General features: G+C 46.4%; 1 protein-coding gene across 1 annotated transcript; it reads left to right on the top strand.

Annotated features, from left to right (window-relative positions):
• Positions 1-3,544: 3,544 nt before the first annotated feature.
• UTS2B (urotensin 2B) lies at positions 3,545-11,426 on the top strand. The gene is made up of 5 exons (XM_059479608.1): positions 3,545-3,674; positions 5,842-5,943; positions 8,805-8,842; positions 9,576-9,669; positions 11,337-11,426. Exons 1-5 carry the CDS (start codon positions 3,551-3,553, stop codon positions 11,360-11,362), a joined length of 384 nt encoding a protein of 127 aa, XP_059335591.1. The 5' UTR covers positions 3,545-3,550; the 3' UTR covers positions 11,363-11,426.
• Positions 11,427-14,654: the final 3,228 nt, after the last annotated feature.

Raw genomic sequence — 14,654 nt, 5'->3', positions numbered from 1 at the left:
GTTTTATGTGTTCTCAGGAAGCTCTGAAAAAAGAGAGACTATAGTGGGGTTTTTTTCCTTCAAACCCCAAATGTGGTCTGGAAACCTGCCACTGCAAGCTGGCTCTGAGAAACAGCCCTTTTATGTTGTCCTGTTTTCAGCAGCTCAACACTGCCTCCTGCACCAACTCACTCACCCCTGCACTGAATTCCACCTGCCTGAGGCTTGCTGGGGAACAGCAAGGGTTACTGCTTTGAGATTAGCAAAGGTTAGGTTATTTGGAGGGTGCAGCCCTACCTTCATTAGAGACAACTGCAAAGCACAAAGCGACTTCAGAGAAACTGGAATTTTATATAACATACCTGAAAATCTTAATTGCTGCAAGATCTACCCATCCACCTGGCAGGGAAGAGGAGTCCATGCACAGAGAGAAGCTGAACATTTTGAGGAAGGTGATGTCAGAGAGCAGAAAGGGCCAGCTGCTCCCTAAGGAACAGGGAGCCAAGTGCAAGCAGGTCAGGATCAGAGACTGCAGCCAGGTTCAGTCAAGAGCCCCAGGACTGAGGGAAGCCCATGAAGATGAGGCAGATCTCAGGTCAAGATGGAAGTCAATACACTGGTCAGCATCAGGCCTGATGACAGCAGTCAGAGCCAAACACAGCTCAGTGAGCACCAGACAGGGCCACAGAGACAGGACATACCCACAGCCAAGCAGGGAAGTCCACCTGCAGGTCTGGGTCCAGATCAATAGGGACCATAGGCAGGCAAAGACAGCAGACCTCCAGACCAGGATTCCTCCAGAATAGCTCTGGGAAGAACAGGAGAGCAGGCTGAGATTAAATGGGTCTCATGAGCTGATGGGCAGAGAGGGTGGAGAGGCCCCACCTGAGGGCACTCAGGACCATTAACACCCTTCAGGCACTGACACATCTCTCTCACACTGAGAGCAGGTGCAGCTGCATTTGGTGGCACTGCTTGAACCAAGTCTTCTCTATTCCTGCCCTCTGGGCTGTTGATCCTTGTCAATTTTCCATTTTGGTTGTGTTGGGTTACCTGAAGTCTGAGTAGCTTTGTGGAAAGAGAAACTTCTACATGAAGGAACAGACTGGGATCATGGGAGGTAGAGATGGAGCTCACATCTTCATGTTCTCATTATCTTTGAACTCCAGACACAAATCAATGACATTATCATTTATCAGACATTATCAATGAGGGAAGTAATAGAAAGACTGTGGAGACTGCATGGATTTCCTATGGAGAATAAAATACATAAGAACAATAAAATGTGGTATTATTTCCAGCACCTGGACTAATGGGGAAAAAGCAAAGGAATTTTCCTGGTGGGAGCCTTAGAGAAGCCCAACAGTACAAATCAATTATCCCCTAACTTCAAAACATAAAGAAATCCACTAGTGCCTGGCAGCAACTCTGAGGCTTCTCTCTACCAATCCATCCCATGAAAGCATCCACTCCTCACAGCATCCAGATATCTTCCTTCTCATACCTAAATGTAGCATGGTAGTTCCACTCCTTCACCAGAGCCATCACTTGAAAGGTCTGGCACACTCTCTACATGAGTTGCTTTGGGGCTGAACAGTTGCAGTGATCCAGAACTGAAGATTCTCTGCAGTGAAAGAGGAAATCCCAGGAATAGCTCAACTTCCTGAAAGAGCCTGCCAACAGCCCATGAGATCTTGTATCCAAAGGTAGGGAAGAACAGTCAGAAATCTGTGGATTTTGCATAAACTTATATAAGATGGAGAAACTCACCTTCTGTATCTAGGCAAAGTCAATTTCACAGCAGATCTCAAGACAGATTGAGATTAATCCATTTAGCACTAAAGTAAAATAGACTTGATCTTCCCTTAGGGGTATAGTTTTGAGCCAGAGCTGCTGTTTTCCAGACTGGACTCCTGTGCAAAATAGTGTTCATCAAGTTATGGCCTCTGCTTCACCTCTGACCAGTTTGAAACTGGCACCTTAGAGAGATGGAGGTGGCTGGAAAAGTGTTCCAGTGGGACATATGTGTCCCTCATTCCAAACAGAACTTTGTGAAGAAGGAGAGCACTTCAGATAGTTCACTAGTTCACAAGTCTGAGGGAAACTACAAATTTGGTTAATTTGTACATATCATATCTCCAGGGAAAATTTTGGCATGTTTTCGCAATAGAGAACTCTTCATTAATGAAAGCATCACATTCATTTTTATAGGCATTCCCAAAAAAAAAATCTGAACCTCTCCCACTCAATTTTGGGTTAATAATATATTAAATAATAAAATATTACAAGGGTTATTAAAAGGCTTGTCATTCAATACCTATCCAAGGCACAGAACAAGTTGTATGGGGAGCTGGGGACCTGAAGCCAAAAGCCCAAACATGGAAATGATATTGTATTTTAGTTAGAAGTACCATCAGATGAAGCTATCTTGGGTAATCTGGCATGATGTAGTGTCAAAAAAGTACACACAGTGAGTCACTAGGAGTGTATGTACAAATCAGAGCTTGCCCTGATCCTCTCCCCATCCCACCACGGGGGGAGTGAGCTGGCAGCTCTGTGGTGCTTTGCTCCTGGCTGGGCTTAAACCACGACAAGTACAGATGATTCAGTTCTGCAGGAAGTGAAGAACAAAGCCTAGCACTGTTACTATTACAGCATTTTTCTTGGTAAGGTTGTTGTGGAAAAGTAGTAGCAGGTCCCTGATCAACAGTGATGGATAGGCAACAAATGGAAGTCAAACCAAAATGCAGTCAGTCATGGCCTGAGAAGATGTGGAATATATGCACTGTCTCAGTACTTTGCTCTAAAATTATAAAACAAGGCTGTGTAGCCAGAACCAGCATCTGACCTTCCACTTCTTTTTTTTCCCCAAGAAAAAAACTGAAGGCTCTTGCCCATCCTTGACGTATTCCATACCTACTGCCAAAGCTGCACTCCCCCACTCAGCCATAATCCCAAAATAGGGTGTGATGCCTTTCCCGTTGACAAAGCCATAAGTCACAGCGAGCAAGACACACTCAACATTCTCCAATCAATTAAATGAAAAGAGCTCTCCCCCTCTGTTTCCCACCACTTCAGCGCTCATTATATCTCACATTAATTAATATAGGCACTGGGAAGTGAGATGATAAATTACAAAACCCCATTAACCCGATTCTGTCCAAACTGGTAAAATATGGCTTGTACATTAGACAAATCTTCCTTGCTAACGTGGGAGTCCTCATGCCTGAACTCTGTTAAAGCAACAGCCATGAAAAAGTATTTTTAATGTGTGTATGTATGGAATGTATATCAACGTGCGTGAACAGTGCACGCCTGTGGGAACATCAGAATTCATTAGATCAGTCTGATATGAGAGATATTGAACAGGTTCCATCTGACTTATGTTACTGGGCTGTTCTGTCCACTCCCAGTGGAGTGAATCATATTGACAGGTTGAATTATATCTCAAGAGATATTTTTCTCCCCTCCTCCAAAGGCCATTTGCAATCACGGCACATCCACTGCCTCTTAAAAGTGAGCTCATCTGGCGCTGGTTGCATTGAAGTCCTCCACCGTGCCTGAAGGAAGGATGCTTCTGGGCTCTGGGAGCGTGGAGAAGATGTGGTCTGCCCAGCTGTGTCTGGGAGTGCTGACCATCCTGACCATGGCTCTGTGCGTCCCGTCAATGTGTGGAGACCCTTTTTTACTCCAAGGTAAGCTGGAATACAGGCTACATGACACAGGTACGTGGTTATCTTTTTGCTTTGCTGCTTGCCATGGCCAATGCAACACTCTCTTCTCTGGGAAAGAAAGGAAAATGAACCTCGAGCTGTACCGTGTGTTAACATGGGTGCTAGCGAGAGGCTTGTTCATATTATCATGAGCCAAAGGTGTCCTTCTGCTCTGCAGCTGGCTGTATGACACCTCCTGCTAATCAGTGAAAATATCAAATCTGGTGAAATCTGGTAAGGGTAGCTTTTTCTCTCCCATAAGAACATTAAAAAAAAAATTAGAATATCAGAGAGTAGCAACTCCAGAACGTACCATACGAGATTTGACAGCTCATAAATGTCAGTAGTACGGCGATGCTGAACGTTTTTTTCTTCACAGAACTTCTTTTTATATGTATTTCTCCCATAATTTAAATTAATGTTAGCTTGAGTTTATACTGCAGGGAAATGTCAATCATTAGTGCTCTTTCATAAAGAGGCTTGGCAGTGGAAAAAAAGAAAGAGTCTCTAAGTATAGGCTTGAAAATAACATAGCTTTTCAAATTATTTTTCCTCTAATATCACCTATTTATTTTTGGAATTACAACCAAAACATTCCCCAGGCCACTCTATCTAAATCCTGCTTCTGTTTAGCTTTCACTGGAGTGTTTATAGCGTTGGGGTTTTTTTCCCTGTAGCAAATCCCCAAAAAAACTTAAAGTAGCTATTTTAAAATTATAACTGTCCTTCATAGTTAGGAATGAGGTTTATGGCACTCCATGCTAACTGCAGGTCGCTCTGCTCGCTCCCCTGGGTTTATTTCCAGAGATCACAATCGGGACCAGCGGCTTCAGCTGCAGCATGAGGCAGGCTTGAGCCTGGCCAAATGCTTGGAGCATCCCTTTGGCCAGCATCCCTTTGGCCAGCATCCCTGAGCTTCTGCAGGTTTATGTGACATTAGCTAATGGAGCTGATTCCCACACGCTCTTGAGCATCCTTCAGCCTCATCTGGTACAATGTTTTGTTTCATGTGTACCAAGAATAGTTGCATTCATCCCCTCAGAGGGGCTGATAGCCATATGTAACTGCATTGAGGAGAAGTCCTAAAGGTCCTGGAAGAAGAGAAAAAAAAAGCCTTATAAAAAGCCTTTCTATATAATTTCTTAGTATTTTCCATGGAATTCTGTAGGCATCTTCTAGGGCTTTGTAGGGTCTGGGTGTGGTGTAGGGCTGTTCAGACCAAAGAGTTTTTTGAATGCTCAGTCTCCCTATAAAGTCTGGCTCCTATTCTGTCATTCTCAAAAATTAGTACAACATTTGGTCTGGAAATCCATTGAGCAGAGCTAGGAGGGTCTCAGAGCCTTCAGGGCACTGAAGAGCCCCATCCCTTGTGTCTGTTGGTTTCTGCTGAACCCTTGACCTTCACAACCATTCATTTGAGGGCACAGCCACAACCACTAAAGTAAAACCACTGAGAAAGTGCCCTAAAGGGGCCTCTTAGTGAGCTCCAAATTACTTTAGGACAGCAGCTTGGGAAGGTTTTTCCTGGAAAAATTCTGCGTGGTCTTGCTTTAAGTTCCTCCACACTTGAACTCTGTTCAGGAAGAGCCCTTCAGTACCGCTGGGAATCAGAGAAATCTCAAGAAAGGGCTGTGGGGCTGTAGGGCTTTGCAGCAGAGGTACCCACACCTCAGCTCAGTGAGGAGGGACTTCCCAGCTCTGTCAGCCCTGGGAAGGTGCATGGAGTGAGCAGGGAACTCCTGCCCTTTCGAGAAGAGAGGATGTTGTGGGCTCGTGTGTGGCTTTGCGGAGGCGCCCGCTCCACCCGCCTTGCAGAAGGGACTGTGTAAATCAAGGTGATGGCTCCCGCTCTCTGCAGCCTGTCGTGCTGATGAGGCTGCAGTGGAACTGGCCAGCAGCCCAGGGCTGGCAGGGAGGGCTCCCCATCCCACACCCTGCCCCTGCACAGCCATCACTGCCTGGACATTTTGTTCTGTGCTTGCACACCTTCCTTTTCCACCAATCTCCTTCCACCCTGATGAGTGCTGACAGGAGACATTTTCCTTCCACTTCTCATCCTTCTTAATTTGATTAAGAGATTAATTGCATCAATTGATTAATTGATTCTTAATTTGATGAGATTGAGAAAGATGTGTTTTATGTGCTGCAGAGAACCGAGTGCTTCCAGAAAGAGAAGACACAAATCATGAGAACACATTGCTGACTCTGCTTCTTAATAAGAAATTCGCATGGCGGAGGCCAGAAAATATTGGTAAGTGAAGGGGAGGGGAGATCTCTGCTTCTTGAATCTGTGTTTGCATGAATGCAAGGAACCTGCTTCTCAGGTTCTTCAGAAATACCAACTGCTCAGAAAGTGGAAGCAGCACCCAGTATGATGCCTACATGTGATTAATGTCAGATGCTCTCCAGCATGGGGCTCCAAAAAAAAATCTGCTTTTGCAATGCAAAGTAAAGCCACCAAAACCCGTGTACCCTAGATCCTCAGACACTCAAGACTTTGCTGGGAACATGTGTGTGTACATAAGTAAAAACAAGAAAATTTTCTGCTGAGTCCCTGTGGCCCTACTATCCCTTAGGTGTTGTGTGCCTTGCCTGGGGCATGGACCAGCTTTGGGAGTCACCTCTCTGCCCACACAGCCCCATGTGCTTTTGAGAGACAGCAGCAGCTTGTTACCATTTGGGGCAGGGGGATTTCACCAAGATTTTCCAGTGAGACCCATTGGGGTCAGGTGTACTTTGGGACAATAGCAGGGGGACCTCCTGCCTGGGCCTAAGCCCCTGCTGCTGCTGGAGGAGATTGAGACATCTGGCTTTTCCCAGCCAGCCACCAAAGATGGGCCAGGGAGAGCCTCTTCCTGCCTGTGCTCTGTGAACAGACACCAAATTTAAAAGCCACCCATCTGTGGCTAAACTCAGACCTGCTGAAGGGAAACTTGGGCATTCCTGACATGAGACACAGCCATCACAAGCACCAAAGGGATGGCAGAGGTCAGCTATTCCCACAGCCTCTGCAGCCAGGGGAGGGCTTGGGCTGATGTGGTGGTCTCAGAGCAGGAAACTGCCCTTCCCTGTGAAAACTGCTGAGAGGGGGCCCAGCAAAATCCTTGTTATGAAAATCCATTTATCAAACTCACTCAGTGCTCTTCCCCAGACCCTTGTTAATGCAGCAAGGCAGTGGTTAAACAAGCTTGGGACAAATAAATAAACATAAATAAATCAAGCTCTTAACTAACAAAGGCATTCTTCTTGCAAAGGGAGATGCATTCAAGAAATAACATTTTTATGATAAGTTTATGGATTATTGCACTTATTAGTCCTAGAGGAAAGGCTGCATTTTATGCCAGACAATTGAATATAATGAATCTCTGAGCAGAGCACAGACAGAGGATTTACAGCAGGCAGTTTCTCAAAGCTTCATCCATAAATTAACTTCCTTCTCCCTGTCTGAGATAATCTGTTCCAAATTTCAGCTGCTGTTAATTTTGTATTCATAGCAGCCATTGGCCAAACTTCCAGTTTGCAGAAAATCAAGCCAAAACAGGCACTTGAAACTCTAAAAGAGGTAAAAATGTTAATAATAATAATTCTTAAGTGACACTTTTGACTTATAGATATGCGAGAGTCTGTCTGTCTCTACCTTATGGGTTTGTACAGATATTCTTAGGAGGAGTCTGCTTGAGGGCATTGCTGATAGTGCCAGGAACAGTGCCCACACCTTCTGATTCCATCCCCATCCCCATCTCATCTCTCAAATTGAATCCTGATGTAATGGATTTGCTTAGGAACTGCTGCTTTTACTGTTGGATGAATATCAGAAAATATTCAGGATTTTTCAACAAAACTGTTCCTTTCTTGAAGGAGGAACCAAGAAGGCAGTCAGCTCTTTCTTGGCACCCTCCTGCTCAGTTTCAAATGTTAAAAAAAAAAAAGAAAAAAAAAAAAAAATCCAAGTCTGGCAATGTGTCGGTGTGCTGAAGTCTTATCTGAAATCTGACATCAAGGGGAATTATGTCTTAAATCCCCCTGAAGATCCAGACCAATGCCTGCTGCCACACTAGGGACAGAGAAAAGAGGCAGCTCCAGGGCTGCTTTTTGGTTTGCTTGTGGGGCCCAGCAAAAACATTCTTTAGCTCTTTCCTGGCTCTTCTGGTTATTTTACTGCATTTTTTCCCCAAACTAGCACTTAAAACCAGCTGATCATTTTGCACTCCCCTCCCAGGAGAACTACTGTAGCCAGTCACTCAGCTTTGACTGAACTCATCTGTCTTATTAAAAAATTAACTGGTTTTGACATCAGTTTGGGTCTGGAATAAAGTACCTCAGTCCTCAAGAGCAGTGGGACTGAAATTCCCCACCCCTGCAGCTTTCCCTATTGCTATTCCAGGCTCTTCTCAGTTCAGCTGGATATTTCTTAGGCACCTCTCCCCTCTTTCTGCATGGGCAGTTCATTCATCCACCTGCACAGCTTTTTGACAGCAGTACAGTACTGACTTGCCTTGACATCTCTGAGTCTGATCTGTGAGGCTGGGCCCCAGCTCCTCACGCTTCCCTAAGGTTCAGAAGTGTGGAATCTGTGCACTTACTGCTATGTGACTTTTCTTGTTGCTCCACTCTGCCAGCCTGGATCTTTGCTGACTTATAAATCAGTAAGTTATGCTAGGCTAAATTTGTGTCTTCTGACTTCTGCCTGCATGGGTGATGTGAGGATAAACAAGCCTTGATGAAGCAGTGGGATTTCATATAAAAAGCCAGTGACAAAAAAAAAGCCAGCATTAGAGATTTGCAGTTAGCAGGATAAAAATTAAAAAGCAGCAAAGAGTTTCACCTGAATTGGTATCACACAGTAAGTTCCCAATTCCCCTATGGCCTGGTGAGCAGTGAAGAAGCCTCCCTCATAATGGAGAATTAGGATAAGGTCCCATAGGATTCAGCAGAGAAAACCTGCTTTTCTCTCTGTTTCCGCTGTTATTCATTTGAAGGTCACTAGCAGGAGTTAAATGATAACTAGGTCTTTGCTTGTGGACCTCTGGAGAGGGCAAATGAAGACATGTTTTTTAATTTAAGCTTCAGGAGGCCATGCAGATACTGATGTTACTCTTTTCCCTCTTGCAGACTGGGAGCTGGCAAAGAAATTTGAAGAGCTTGAAGAGGTGAGAGGAGCAAATGCACAGACACATAGATGTATGAGTGCTGGAGATCCTGCTAAGTTCCAGATGGCACTTTAATTTCAGATTGAAAAATCCCAGTGCATCAGGCCAGACAGGGGGCTGCCAGGTCCTCCACTAGGCTCTCACTCCAGTGCTGAGGGACATAAGCTCTGACTTTTGAGAATAGCTCTGTCAGAGCAAAAGTCAGGATGGTGCCTATAGATGTTCCCAGTCCACAAGAAGAGAGCAGCTAAAGATGATGAAATTATAATGTGGACAGCAGACTGTCCACTTTAGAACCTAGGGAAGGTAGTGAGAACTGTGAGGGAGAGAGAGGAGGGACAACCCAGGGCAGTGGAGAAGCAATGTGCTCTGCTGCAGTGTCTGGATGCCTGGAGAGCACTGTCCTGTCCCAGCACTGTCCTGACTCTTAGTGCTGCAATATCCCTCCCCACAGCCTCCCTTCCACAGGGGCTTACACCTAGGCTGGGGGGGATGAGCATGGAGTGCCCACACCACTGCCACCAAACAAGCAGCTCAGTGAAGGAGGGCATGAGGACGTGTGGGTGCTCCAAAGGCAGATCCTCTGGGAATGGTCCTGCTCCAGGGAACCCTCTATCCTTCCCAGTGAGGCTGCCAGCCAATGTACACGCAGCTCTTTGCCTGCATTTCCCAGCACTCTGTGGAGCTCCTCGTGGTGGGGCCCTTGTTGACTGCTGTGTTTCTGTTCAAGCAGCTGGAGAAGTTGAAGGATCAGCTCTCAGCTGAGGACGGGTCAGAGGTGGCCTATGCCTTGGAAAGCCTCTCAGCATCCCAGCCCAAAAAGCGCGGTAGGTTCTGAGTTTGAGCCTTGCAGCCATCCGGTCCACCCTCATTTCCAGGGCTTCCTTTGTGCAACAAAGGCAGTCGCAGTAAACATGCCCCAAATATGCAGAAAAGCAGCTGGTTGGCAGCTTTTCAAGCAGTCCTGGCCCTCTCTTAAGGCTGGCTGGTTTAGCAGCTGCTGAGGAGGATTGTGTCCCCAGCCCTGTCTGCTGTGGAGGCACACACACCAGCTCTGCACACCCAGGGCCCCACAGAGGCAGGCAGTGTCACCTCCTGCTTTTCACAGAGGACTGTGGGGTTACATGAGCCATGAATGCTGCCCTGGAGGGGGGCAGTTCTGCATGAACACGTCCCCACAGTGCACCCCTCCTTTGCTCTGGCCTCAAAGCAACTGCTGGAGGCAAAATGAGGCATGTGGACTGCAGGCATTCCCCTCTGCCAAGGTCAGTGCCTCCCCACAGAGAAAAAAGGAGCACTTGTCTGCTGCTGAAAAACAGCTAAAAAGGACGTGGAAATCAACCAAGAATGCAGGGAACTAAGATCTGGTATGTCCCTCAGTTGGTCTCCCAGCTTTGTTTGTCCAGTCTGTATCCAGTGGCTCCGGAGCATTTTGCACGAGTGCTCCTGTGAAGCTGCCCCTGACAAGCGCATGGACAATGCTGCTCGTGCTGGCTTTCAATGGATTCCTCCACAAAGCTGTAGCAGCTGTGAACCAGAAGTCACTGATGGCAGATCTGGCCTAAAACCAAAAGAGCTGGTTCTGCCCTTAGCCCACATGCTCTGTGCACGTGGAAGCTGAGAGCTGCCAGAGAGCCAAGAGAAAATCCCTTTGTGCAAGGCTTGCTTAGATGCTCAGGTGATCTTTAGGCAATATGCAATTTGTAAGCACCCCTGGAGGCTGTAATTAATTTGGCTAATGTAATTCATGCCCCCACCAGTCTGGAAGGTTTAATGTAGATAAAGCTACTTGCTGGTGCCAGGTTTAAATCAGATTCTGACAGAAATGAAAGCGGGGAATCTTTGCCTTCATCTAAAGTCCTTCCAGTCTGGGAGGAGCTCGTGTCTCAGCATGAGCACTGCTGATTCAGTAGGAGTTTTCTTCTAAGATCCTGCTTTCAAAAATCAGGTATAAATCTCTTTTCATACTTGAGGAAACAGGAAATTCACATGGGACTCATGCTGGTTGTGATACAGTTACTTTTTTCAGCACCAAAATATACATCCTTCCCTAATTTAGTCTTCTTAGAAGATTCTACAGAAATCCATGTTGTTTGTAAGATGGTTGATAGCAGAGTGGTAGTGACTGGGTTTTAAAAAATTAAAAACCAGATCTAATCTCTCCAAGTGAGTATCCTGCTCTTCCAGTCAGCCACAGGTGCAAAGCCCTGCACACACCTCTGAAGCAGCAAAACTGCTGACCGGGAGACAGGAAAGAAAAAGCTAGTTCCTGACATTGCTGAAGAAGAAAAGGAAACCTTTTAAATCAAGCTACATGAAGACAACTTTTAGACCCCATGTTTACACTATGACTACCTAACAGAAACACCTTCTAAAAGTGTTATATGAACTCAGAGCTGGTTATTGAGATATTATTGACCTTTTCCAGGGCTAGAGTGGGAAGCTGGAAAAAGTCACTTGTATACTGACATCTTCCTTTCGTATCCCTTCACAGCCTGCTTTTGGAAATACTGCATCTGAAGGCTTGTCAGGACTGGAGGACGAAGATGAGCCCTTCCCCAAACTGCCTTGCTGGGTATTAACACGTCAAGAGTTTGTTCTGTTCCCTCATCGCGCTGCTGATCTGGAAGCCATCCTCCGTGACTGCACCACAGCCCAGAAGCCCAGTCCAACCCAACAGGGGCCGTGGCAGGAGCTGGCAGCCCACTGCCACTCTCTGCTGTCCCTTTCTTTCAGGTTTAACCTGCCATGATCTTCTACCCAGAAGATGCTTCCCAACTCTCTGTGCTGTCCTGTGTGTGCCATTCAGGCTGCTGTCACTGTGCACTCTCCCCCTCCTCACCAGGTCCCTGAGGCACTGAGCACTAACTCAGCTTCCCCGGGCTTGGGGCTCTGCCCACACCTGCAGACGCTGCTCCCAGCACTGTCTGGGTTATTCCTGTCCCCTCCTGAGCAGCTCTGTGCTGCCCTGGTGGCCGCTGCTGGGACATGGAGGCAGGCTGGTGTGATGTGGAGGGCTCAGGGCTGGGTTGCTGAGCCAGAGCTGCTCCTGCCGTGTCCCTCAGTGTGCACAGGGGAGGGCAGGCAGTGAGCTCTGGATCCTTTGGATACCATTCCAATAAAGATTTTCTGTTGCACAGAAGCATGTGTTTCTCAGTGTTTGCTTTCTCAGCCCCTGCAGGGACCCAAAGTGCAGCACATTTCCCTTGATGTTGGCTCCTGTTACCTTAATGGTTCATGTGGAGTTCACAATGGAAGAAAGGCTCCCATTAAACACCTAGGGGTTTAATGGGCCTGAGAAACAGATATCCTTTTGGCCAGAACAGGAATGAGAGCTGGGTCTTTTTCATAGCTATTTATGGGATACTGTCCTCATTGGACTGGACCAGACCCAATGGTCTCTACCTACTCACCCCAAAGAGATGTTTTGAGCAGAGATTTGTGGTTAATCTGGCTGCTCAATGCAGGTGCTAGCTGGCCCTTTCTACTGCAGAATTATATCTGGCCCTGTTCAAAAGGAAAGATCACAATCCATTAGTGATTCCTACGTATATTCATCTCAAGTCACATTACCCACATTTATTTGCAAAAGCAAAGGACCTCATTCCCAAAAATGTAAATTCAAAATAAATCCCAATGTTAACTTTGAGGTTTCCAACAACCTAAATGAGAGCAGGTTCTGGTAGCCACTGTGAATGTGTGGAATGATTTTGACTAGCATTGAACTGTCTCTCCAGCTCTGTTGAGCCATGTGATTTAACCACAGCTTACATATTACATATTCTTCCAAAGTTACCTCTCCCAAAGCTGTAATTGCCATCCTACGCTCATTGCCTTGGGCTCTGGCAAGAAGCACACGCTTACCACAGCAGCACCTTGCATACACTTCATTAACAGGAATCCTATTCATCCTTTGGAGGCCAAAGCCAGCATCTAGGGAATAAGGCCAGCTTGCTTGATTATATCAATGAGTTCTAATGACAAGCAAAATACAGTTTCCTGTTACCATTAGTTGTTTTTTATTTCTTTGGTGGTGATTCAGAACCCATTTCCCATTTGTTCTTTGTTGCTTTTGTGTGAGTGAAAAAGTATGTGGGAACACACTTTCACATACCCTCACACTGGCACCAGATCCAGGAAAAAATCATAACCTATGGACAAGAATAATTTCTCTCTTCCTTTAAAGGTTTGGTGCTCCAGCTGAAGGGGAGGTGTGTTCCAAGAGCTGCACTGAGTGCCCCAAGGTGGTGCTGAGCTCAGATGATTTCAGCTTGCAGGAAATCCCAGGGTGAGGAAAGGCCAGAGCAGCAGCTCCATCTGCCACCTGCTTGCTGTAGCCATGCCTTCTTCCTGAGCCAGTGTGACAGCTCAACAGCAAGTCAGGAAAATGAATACTGTGTCTGCAGATATTTAACAGCTTGCTCTGACCCTGGACAGGAGTTCCCTGGAGTGCAATGCATCATGCTGCTTAGTAGTGATTTTCTGCTACATCCTATCAGTGTGGTTATTTAAGTGCTCCAAACTACCCCCTATTTCCTGACAGGCACTCCATGCTGCTGTATTAGCTGCTTGTGCTGCAGACATCAGCATGTATTGAATGCAATTTATTAACTAATTAGAAGCAGAGGTGGTGGTGTTCTCCCCAGGCTTACCCTCTACATGGCAGTGTGAGGGTCCTGTCCTTTCTCCTGAATGCCCAGAGCAGAAACCTTCACCTCCACAGAGCGGCTGCTCACACACCCTACACATGCTTGGGCAGTCACTCTTGCTAAAGTTAATGACCCACAGGCAATAATTAAAGGGATTTCCCTGAGACATTCCAGTAGATCATGTGGATTTATTAGGAGAAAATCCTCACAGACATCTGAATGGATTTGCAAATCCAGGCAGCACAGGGCAAGTCTAATGTGCAACGGATGCTGCAATTAATCCTCATTTCACATTTGCTGATCTCCATGCTGTGCACTAGGGCTGGAGCCATCCAACATTGTCTAGAAAATCAAATTGTGGTGTTTGGCCTTTCAGACATCATCAGATTTACAGATTTTAAAGAGTACTTCTTGAGCCACAGGCAGTCTCAGTGTGCTCTGTGATGGTTGAAAGAACAAAAGAACAGAAAGACTCTTGCTTTCTCCCAGGTAATCCACACAGTGGGGTGGAAGCAGGACTAAAGCTTCCAGCTCCCAGTTCTACCAACACCACCAGAGACCCCTCTGTCCTGCTTTGCTTTCACATTTCCCTTCAGATGAAGGCCATTTCTGCACACAACTTTCAGACTTAAAACTCTGCCTTCTTTTTGGAAGCCCCAGCTAATACCTGCCAATTATTAAATACTTCTATGATCCAGCAGTGTCTTTGCAAAGCTGCAGTATGTTTGCACTGGATTCCTCTTCTCTCTCTCCAAAAATGTGTCAGGCACTGACTCTGTCCATGGCTCTTTTGGCTGGCAGCTGTTTGAGTGGTCAGGTCACCACTTCCATAATCTGCCCATGCCCCACACACATGGCTGCCCTGCAAGCTGATTATCTGCAGCCTGTCTGGATGAGCTCAGTGCAAGAAGATAAATGTTCCCTAAACTGCAAGGCAGGCTGAGGATGGATGGTGGCAATGCACTGCAGAGGACTGCCTGGCACTGCATTTGCAGGCTTGCTCCTAGCATGGGCTGAGATTCTCGAGTCAGTCAGTCTACATGCACTCACCGAGCCCACCTCACACCCTTCACCCGGAGGCTTAAGGGCAGAAAATTAGCAGTGTGATCAGGAGAAAAGCAAGAAGCAAATACCCAAGATCATCACATATGGACTTACAGGCC

This window comes from Ammospiza nelsoni, chromosome 10 (assembly GCF_027579445.1).
Source record: "Ammospiza nelsoni isolate bAmmNel1 chromosome 10, bAmmNel1.pri, whole genome shotgun sequence".
Classification (NCBI taxonomy): Eukaryota; Metazoa; Chordata; class Aves; order Passeriformes; family Passerellidae; genus Ammospiza; species Ammospiza nelsoni.
Note: the sequence above shows the minus strand (reverse complement) of the source record. Positions and strands in the feature narration are given on the sequence as shown.

What these genes read in the sequence shown, in the direction of transcription:
- UTS2B (XM_059479608.1), top strand. Translation starts at nt 3,551, where the DNA reads ATGCTTCTGGGCTCTGGGAGCGTGGAGAAGATGTGGTCTGCCCAGCTG. An exon ending in GCGGAGGCCAGAAAATATTG is followed by an intron (nt 5,944 to 8,804) that starts GTAAGTGAAGGG and finishes TCCCTCTTGCAG; the next exon opens with ACTGGGAGCTGGCAAAGAAA. An exon ending in ATCCCAGCCCAAAAAGCGCG is followed by an intron (nt 9,670 to 11,336) that starts GTAGGTTCTGAG and finishes ATCCCTTCACAG; the next exon opens with CCTGCTTTTGGAAATACTGC.